This window comes from Prionailurus bengalensis, chromosome A2 (genome assembly GCF_016509475.1).
Source record: "Prionailurus bengalensis isolate Pbe53 chromosome A2, Fcat_Pben_1.1_paternal_pri, whole genome shotgun sequence".
NCBI classification, from domain to species: Eukaryota; Metazoa; Chordata; class Mammalia; order Carnivora; family Felidae; genus Prionailurus; species Prionailurus bengalensis.
The window spans coordinates 61,050,600-61,059,693 of NC_057348.1; the positions used below are offsets into that span (position 1 = coordinate 61,050,600).

A 9,094-nucleotide genomic window follows, 5' to 3' on the forward strand; every position below is an offset into this window, starting at 1 on the left:
CGGGGTGCCCGTGGAGCGTCCCAGCCCCCACATGTGGTCACACCCCCTAAGTGTGGTAACCGCCCCCCGTCTGCTCTGTGCAGGCCAAGAAGGGCATCTCCTCCCACCTGAGCACACTGGCTGACTTCGCCATCGAGATGTTCGACGTCCTGGATGAAATCAACTACCAGTCTTACAACGACTTTGTGCTCCGTGTGGGTATGTGGCCTCGGACGCCAGCACGCTGCTCCTGCCCCACCCAGGGCTTGGTGGCCTGGCCCCTCCTGTCCAGGAGGGAGGGCAGACCTCCCAGGGGCAGCCTGGGGGGCACAGGGACAGCTGCCTCTGAAAGGGTCCTGGGACCCGGACCTGAGACCCAAAGGGTTGCTGTTGAGCTCACGAAACACTTAAGTCCACTCGTGGTGGGCGGGGGCGGTGGGGGGTGGGGGTGGGGGAATGCTCCAAAAATGGTTGCTTGTGGTGGTTCTAGAATTCAGACGTCCAGTGTCCAGTAAAAATCCTAAGAGCTAGGCTGAGCGTGAGGGTGACGGCAGGGGTCTGTGGAACCTGGCGCCTGCCCGGCCCGAGTCCCTGCGTCCTGCTGTCTCCTCTGGCTGGGACTCCACCGCGTGTAGTGACGTGGCAGGAAACAGAAATTCTGTTCCCGCTCCCCCATGAGGACCTAGCAGGGAGCCCGGCCCACCAGCTGTGGGGGAAGTGGCCCTTGGGCCCCTGTCTGGGCCCCGCGTCCTGCATACCACACCGGCACCCCACTGCTGGGCTGGGACGCAGTGCCTGTGGCTGACCCAGAAAAGTGTGCGGGGTGCGGTGTGGGGCGACGTGACGTGGCCTCTGCAGGGCCAGGAGGCCCCAGTTCTGGGATGGCTGCAGGGGTGATGGGCACTCGGACCTTGAGCCACGTGAAGAGAAGGGGGCCTCTGTTCCCCACTTCAGAGCACCCTGAAATAGCGTGAATGGTTCCGGGCCCCATACCCTACAAGACCTGCAGGGTCACAGCCAGGGAAATGGAAGGGGACAGCAGTGTGGGGGAGTGCACTGCCATCCCGAAAGGCCAGGCGTCTGAGCAGTGTGGAGTCTCCGTTCCAGGGAACGGGATTCAGGATGAGGACGGGGCTGTACACCCAGGCTTCCAAACGGCCCCTTCGGACTGGACACTGTTCCAGGATCCCCGGGACCCCACGACCCCAAGAGGGGCAGCTCCTGCCCTCGGAAGCCTTCCCGGCACTGACGGTGCTGATGCTGTTTTCCAGGCATCAACGTGGGCCCTGTGGTGGCCGGGGTGATCGGGGCTCGGAGGCCGCAGTACGACATCTGGGGGAACACAGTCAACGTGGCCAGTCGGATGGACAGCACCGGCGTCCAGGGCAGAATCCAGGTCAGTTCACCACGAGTGCCAAGGCTGGGAGACGAGACGCAGGAGGCGGGGGCCGGCCTGGCGGGAGTGGGTGGCCCTGAGCCCCAGGGCCTGGCAGGGACGGGATGCCGCCCAGCACAGCGTGTCCACAGCCTGTGGGGCGTGAGGTCGTTGCTGTCTGGTTTGCTCTATGGCCGTGTGCAGAGTTGGGGGTGTGGTGAGGGCTGGGGTCCCAGTCAAGGACAGTGAGCCCCTCTGGCATCCAGGACCCTGCCCACCTGCCCGGCTGCCTTAGAGGGAAGGGCTTCCTGGGGTTTTGAAGGGCGGGTGCTGTGAGATGCCTGGCCCTGACCCCCTGGACCGGCCACCCCAAGGCTTGGGGGCAGTGACAGCTCTTCCCAGGTGTGCAGGGCTGTGGGTGGCTCTCGGGACCTCGGCCAGGTTTGCGGGGGCTCACACCACAGGCCCTGGGGCCTTGGGGGGAGGAGGCCTGTCCCTCTGTGTGGCTGCTGCTGGCCTCTGGGGGCCCATGGGACCGGGACAGTGAATGCAGGGCACTCTGTCAGCGGCCCCGGGTCCAGAACTGGCCTCCCCCTCTGCCCTGATGCCTCACAAGGTCCTCGAGAGCTGTGTAGAGGCTGCCAGCTCCCCGGCATCTGCGTGTTCAGTTGTTCCTCCCACCGCCCCCCCCCCCCCCCCCCCCCCCCCCGCCGCCAGCATCCAGCAGGTGCTACGTCCCTCTCAGGTGCCTGGCAGGCCCTTGGGTTCCTGGGTTTAAACTGTCAGGAGAGCTGTGCCCAGCACAGGGCAGGATCCCCTGAGGTGCGTCTGCATGTCTGCAGTCCTTCCTTCGAATTTCTTTTATTGTCACACACTTTCCCGCATCACCGTGTGTGGTTTGTGAACAGCTCGAAGGCACTGAGTGACCCCACCTGCCATCCAGGACCCTGCGGCCTCCCCAGGACAGGTCACACGTGTAGGGGGACCTTGGTGAAGCCAGGCCACTGTCCCAGGTCCACTAAGTTTCCAAAATCAGATTCCAGCAAGCCCCCGCCATAGACTGTGGCTGTTCTCCACGAAGTGCCTGCCTCCCCTGCCCCACTGTCATACCACAGGGACTGCCCTTCCATGGCCCCCGCCCCCATGCTGCATGTGGGTCTCTGCAAGTCCTGCGTGGCCACATTCTGACCCAGGTGCCCGCCTCTCAGGGTCCCAGGGCTCTGACATGCCCTGACCACCTCTGTTCCCGGAGACACTTCTCCCGCCAGTGGCCCCTCACTAGGGCCCCCTCCCGTGTTGAACACACCCGCCAGTAAACGCTTCTTATGGGATCCTTCTTCTGCTGGGTCCCAATGGGACATTTGGTTCTTTCCTCAAAGAAGCGAGCGAGGGCCCCAGATGTTAGCGATGCAGGTTTGTGTGTCCCGCCCCTCACTGTCAGCCGCTGGAGCTGGTCCCGCCCAGGCATCCGGCTGGTGCCCGGGCCTCCCCCTGGAGAGCACTGCTTTCTCCTGCGTGCCTGTGGCTGGCTGGTGTGCAGGCGGCCGAGACCCTGGGCTGTCCCTTTGGGGATCCCTGGGGCCCCTCGGGTCCCCAGCTCTCTATGATGCTGGAGACAGGCTGTGGTGGGTGGAGAAGGGAGTCTCCGGGCGGCCCTGCCCCCAGGATCCTCGCCCGCCGACCCAGAGGGGTGCCCGCTTGCTTTCCTCCGCTGCAGGTGACCGAGGAGGTTCACCGGCTGCTGCGCCGGGGGACCTACCGCTTCGTGTGCCGCGGGAAGGTCAGCGTCAAGGGCAAGGGTGAGATGCTGACGTACTTCCTGGAAGGCAGGACGGACGGAAACGGCTCCCAAGCCAGGGAGCGGAAAGTGTGTGGCTACGGGCGAGCCGGCCTCCAGGGCAGACTGGGCACGGGCCCACCCCCGGTGTCCTCCATGGCCGGCCTCCCGGTCAGAGCCGGGATGGGGGCTCTGCAGGGCTCAGGGCTCCCCTCCTGCCCCCACGGCCAGCACCTGCCCCCCGGAGCAGCTGGGAAGGAGGCTTAGCGGAGCCCACGCTGGCTGCCGGGGGCTCAGGGCACAAATGTGCGGGGCGTCTGGGCCTCGGGGGCTCCAGCAGGGACCAGCCCGGCCGACAGCCGGGCCGGGCATCAGTGGCTGGGCTGCGGAAGGGGAGCTGTCCAGGCATGACCCGAAGCAGCCGGGCAGTGACGGGCCAGGGGCAGCCCTGCCCGCGTGGACTTGAGGCTTTCACGGGACTGTGCTCGCGTGGTCCTCTCCTTGGTGGCAGAGAAGGAGCAGCTGCCTGGGAGCGGCCGGGTCAGCGTCAGGCTCTGGGCCCTTCAGGACATCCTGCGGGGCTGCGGGCTTCCATTCAGCCAGAGCCACGGAGCTGTGGCCGGCGGGCGTGAGCGCGAGTGTGCCCCTAGGCAGATGCACCATGAACCCTGTGTGGTGGGGCCTGCGTGGACGGAAGCCAGGCCTTGCTCGGCAGGGCCGTGAGGGCAAGAACGTGGCCCAGATGGCTGGGCCCTTGATGGGCGGTTTTGGGGAGAACAGACAAGCCCCCTGTCTGGCTGCGCAGGCGGTGGGGACACCTCCTTCCAGAATGGTCTTTGCTGAGAGCCAGAGGCGGGTCTTCTGGAACTCACGGGCCCCCAAGCCACGTCTCCGCATCAAGACCAGCGTCCTCCCTGTTCTGCGCTGTGCTGTCCCTTGACCCCTGACGGCACCGGTTCCTACAGACCCCGGCTGTTCTGGTCACCGTGCTGGTCATCTTGGTCTCCAGTACTTACAACATGAGCCTGCATGGATTTTGAAACAAGTGAACCTCACGACCCAGAGAGAGCTTCTAGGGCGGAAGAACCAGCGGCCGGACGGGGAGTCTCAGAGTGAGTTTCGGGCTGCACGTGTGGGTGTCCGGCCTCCTGCAGGGAACTGTGTGGAGGTCTGGGAGTCACCTATGTGCGCAGGGGCAGACCGAGGACGCCGGGATGTGCTGCTGGGGGCACAGGGCAGCAGCCGGGGGAAAGGACGGACCAGAAATACCTGGACGAGACATTCGGGGGCCTCAGCTCCGACCGCAGGAGGAAGGCCGTTTTGGCACCAGAGGGGGGTCTGGGCAGACAAGTCCATCTAGGGACCAGTCCTGACCTGCAGCTCCAGCATGCAGTGCGGGGGCCTCTGGGGGACTGAAGCCAGTGAAGGGGCCTGGGGGTCCTGCTCCCGGGGATGTCCCCAGGCTGCTCCCGCTGGAGGCCTGCGAGGCGTGGCATGCTCCGTGGGGGGCGACCCTGCCCAGCCGTGTTGCCGGGCAGGGGCTCTGCGGGGCAGTCCGCGCAGGTTCAGGACAGAAGTGGGTGGGTGGACAGTCTCCCTCCTGAGAACAAGCTGTTTGCTGGCCAGCAACAGCCATCGCTACATTGACAAGTCTCAGTGGCCCGGCTTGCGCACTCCCCACCCCCCCACCCCCCCGCTGCCCACATTTAGAGACATGGCATGATTCCTTCAGGGGAACCTGAGTCACCTCAAGAGTCCTGTGAGCATGTGGCCCGTGTGCCTGTCTGCACCCAGCTGCAGGGCTGGGGACCTGGCCCGTCTTCCACCCAGGGCAGGTTGGGGGCCGGGGAGCAGTGGATGGCACTGTGGCCTGACCTCGTGAACGTGCTCTGTCACAAGACAGAGGGGACTTTACAGGAATTGAGGGTACGGGCCTTTAGCTGAGGCAGGGTCCTGAGTTCCCCGGGTGGCCCCGGTGGGACCGCGTGTCCCCTCGAAGTGGACGTGGAGACCGGGCAGTCAGGACGGCCCAAGCATGAGGTTGTTGTTAGAGATTCGGGGCCCCGGCCCAAAGCTGGCGGAGATGGGTTGGTGGCTCCCCAGACACGCACGGCAGATTCCAGAGGCGGGTGGACGCCCACGGGACTCTCAGTGGCCCTCTGGCCTCGCTGGGCCCAACCCGGGGTCCACGGAACCAGGAGCAGCCGACCTCTGTGACCAACCCTGGCAGCGAGGCTCCCACCTCCACGAGCGAGCAACCGTCAGTCACCAGCGGCTCAGCCCCGCGGCTCCCTGGGGTGCAGGATCCGTGTGCCGCCTCAGCGGTCGCTGTGTGCCATCTTCCTCCGTACTTGGGATGGGACTGTAGGATATTGCCTTACTTGTTTTTACTCTTGTACAGCGTTCACGGACAAACGTTAGCCTTTCGCGTGGGGTCCTCTCTGAATTATTTGAGATGCTCTGTAAACAGCACAGTGTTTCACACGACACCCCTTCGCTCCCACCAAAAATGAGAAGAGCCCATCACGGTGCGAATGACACCCTTTACCCAGACGTGCGATGTTCCCAAGGCCCTGCGTTTCTGCTTGGGGAAGCCACGCCCTGCTTGAGGGGCACTTTGGGGTGTCCCTTGGCGCCCCCTCTGTGTGCTGCTTATGCCCAACCTCAGTAGACTAGAGAGCAACCCCAAACTTCCAGATGCTTCCACGGACCATGGGGCCGGGTGGTCCACTCCACAGGGTCTGTGTCCTGCAGGGCAGCACCCCCCACAGACCAGGTCCCCCGAGCCTGCACTTTTATCAGACTCCAAAGCCACCAGAGCTTCCAGACACCTTCTGTCACTAGAAGCAATAACAACTTTAACATGTGGAACCAAGCCCGGTGCAGAACAGACCAGTAACTCAGACACAAGCCATGTGCACATGTGTGCCCAAGTCGAGCCATGCTATGGGGGGCCGACACCTCCAGGGCCCCTCCAGCCCCTCCTCCAGACCCAGCTCAGGCTCCTCCATGGGCTTTGCTGTCGGTGCCCCGGGCACAGGGAGCAGAGGGACACAGGGAGGGCAGGCTGGGGTCTGTGCACATCAGTGACTCCCCTTAGGCTGTCTCCGCGTGTTTCAGAGCCGGGACGCCCATCCTCCCCACTCAGCCTGGTCGACACTCGGGCTACACTCTCAGACAGGACCCGGCCAGCCTTCAGAGGCACACACCCCGGGTCCCCTGTAGCTCCATGCTGGGCCCCATCAGCAGCCTAGACGTACCGAACCCCTGCTTTGTCCCACTCAAGAAGGAAGGGTCCGGTTGGCCTTGCCCTTCTCTGTCTCGGTCTGGTGGACCCGTCTCTATCCCGGCATGTATGTGCACGTGCCCTTGTGCGCTGTGTACCTGTGACTCCCTGAGTCGGGTCCTTTTGGTCCCTCCCTGGGAGGCAGGCCCCGCCCACCGCACCCATGCACGGCTTACCCGGCAGGTGCTCCCCGCTGCCGGGCACTGAGCGGCCCCCTGACCAGCTGGGTCACAGCTGACACATGGAATTCTGAAGTGTGCAGGCCTGTCGGCTGTATGGAAAGTCACCCCCGGAAACTGACTTGACCCCGATTTTGTAGTGGCTTCGATTAAAAAAAACATAACAAAACAAAACAAAAACAAAAAGTTCACCTTCTTAGAAGCTGTTGATTTTAAAATGTTTGGTTTGGTGAAATTAAGGGGCAGCTGTGGCCGGCTGGAAGCAGAGGGCATGGCCCCGTCCTGGCGCCTGGACCTCCTGTCTGCCCGGCTGCGTTTGCTTTGAAAGTTCACATGGGACGATTGAGCCCCAACACCCTCTGACGGGACGTGGGAAACGTGGGGTGTGGCCTGTCTTCTTGTGGCATCTGGCGGTAGTGTTTGTCTTCACGAGTCATAGGCTGGAGTGGGTTGAAATCAGGTCCCAGGTCAGCTGGGGGTGGCCTGAGGACCCCCGTCCTGGAGGGTGGGGTGGGGATGGGGTCAAGAGGCAGACGTTCAGGAAGGCTCCGTTTGGCTCAGCCTAAGGAATATACTCCCACCTGTGCGTTTGGCCAGGCTGGACTCCGGAGGTGTGGGGTTGGCACTGGCAGCTGGTCCCGGGAGTGCGGGCCCCTGGGGAGTGGGGCCGGGTCCCCGATACTGTGGCAGGTGGCAAGCAGCCAGAGGCAGGCCCTGTGCCCAGAGACCATGGGGGCCCCGCAGCAGCAGATGTAGCAATGCAGAGTGCCCGTGGTGGGAGGGACAGCCTGGTGTGGCCAGCAGCACGAGGCAGGGTGCCAGCCCCAGACACTGTGCCCTCGGGGCGCTCCCAGGGACGCCCAGCTCCAGAAGCCGGCTGCTCTCTGTGCGCACCTGCAGGCCGGTCCTGTAGTGCTGGGGACACATGTCACCTGCTTGTCCCCCTCGTGGGAGTAAACGTGATTGCAGGGGCCACGTCTGGGGACCACAGCTCCCTAAAGGGCTTTATGGTAACGACTCCTACATTCGAATTTCTTAATTTCCCTGCAGATGTAATCCGTCTGTTTCCCATCAGATCTGTTCACACAGATAAACCGTAACTGCTGTGCTGGAGCCATGATTTGCTCACATCAGTGCGTATGTGCGTGTGTGTGCGTGCGCATGTGTGCATGTATATGGGTGAGTGTGTGTGTGTGCACACACGCCCGTGCACGGGTGTGAAATGTGTGTACGTGTGTGTTCTTGCATGGGTGTGAAATGTGCATGTGTGTGCAAGTGCGTGTGTGTATGCATATGCGGTCTGGCATGAGCAAAATACAAACCGATGGTGTGTTCCTGAGGCTAAGATGGGGTCACAGAGAACAGACTGAGTTGGGGGGCAGCCAGCCTGCCCCCAGGCGTTTGGTGGGACCGTCCCTGTGTGCCCTGCCTTGATTTCCCTTAGAAATCCCAGCCCTGGGAGGCGAGGAGGGGCAGGGGCAGAGCGGCCGTGGCCCCCACACGGCGTCTCTGTGTCCGGCCGTAGACAGGAGCAGAGTCTCTTCCTGATGTTCTTAGAACCTTCTGTCTGCCGTGTCGGTGAGGAAGCCCAGGGTCATCGAGGGAGCAAACTGCCCGTGTTCTGTTGTTGGGTGTGGTGGTTTCTGTCTTCAGCCCATCTGGGCTCCCTGTGCACGGAGGCTGCGGAGGGGCCCGTAGGTGGGGGGCAGGAACCCTGGACGAGGAGCTGGCGGGGAGCAGGGCGCCTGTCTCTTGGCTTCACGGCTGGAGGCCAGGTCGTCGGCTGCCCACGGCCGTGCAGACAGACGTCCACGCACAGGGCCCTCTTGGGTGACTTTGTCAGCGGTCAGCGCGCCGACCACAGGGGCGGCCACGCCCTGTGGGTGAGGTCGCTCCGGACACAACCTCGATTCCTTTGTGCAATCTGTGCATTCCTCCCCACACGTCACTGGATTCTGTAGGTTCCGCTCGGGTAACCGCGGGAAGGGCCGGGGTGAAAACACGTCTGGATGTCTCCACGTGGCCACAGACGAAGGAAACAGCGCCTCTTTGGCGGCCCTCAGGGCCCCTTCCCTGAGCTGAGTGCCCCGCGGTGTCGTGAGGCACCCCGGGACTCGGAGAGGTTATTGACTTGAGTGGCATCACACAGCGCAGAATGGCAGGGCCTGTCTGTCCCGAGCCCTTGGTTTTTGTCACCCTCCCCCCGCCCTCGGCTGACGCTGCTGGTTTGGATGGAGCTCCCGGCTGGTCCACACCCGGGCCGGCTCTGAGTGGTGTGTGGCCAGCCACCCGTGGCTGTGCCCCGGGCGCGGGTCGGCCTCACCTGGCACCCTGCTCTCCCCGGCACAGCATCTTGTGCTTTCGACCGCCGCCCCCACCAGGTTGCTCCAAGCCTGAGGAACCCTGTCTCCGTCCCTTTCTGTCCTAAATCTGTGTGCTGCCCACCTGTCCTAGCCTGAGCAAACCACGGAGCGGCGGGGGGACAGCTGCCCAAGTCT

The 9,094-nt window shown here is 63.7% G+C and overlaps 1 protein-coding gene across 2 annotated transcripts in view; it reads left to right on the forward strand.

Annotated features, from left to right (window-relative positions):
• The window catches only part of ADCY1 (adenylate cyclase 1), a 109,250-nt gene extending 101,541 nt beyond the window's left edge, over positions 1–7,709 (forward strand). Inside the window, exons 18-20 of one of the 2 annotated variants that reach the window (XM_043588413.1) lie at positions 84–198; positions 1,251–1,375; positions 3,072–7,709. In XM_043588413.1, the coding sequence (XP_043444348.1) occupies positions 84–198; positions 1,251–1,375; positions 3,072–3,398 (567 nt within the window). In that variant the 3' untranslated portion in view covers positions 3,399–7,709. Of the gene's footprint in view, positions 1–83; positions 199–1,250; positions 1,376–3,071 lie in introns of those variants that run through there. The other variant, XR_006298432.1, reaches the window with a different exon arrangement.
• Positions 7,710–9,094: the final 1,385 nt, after the last annotated feature.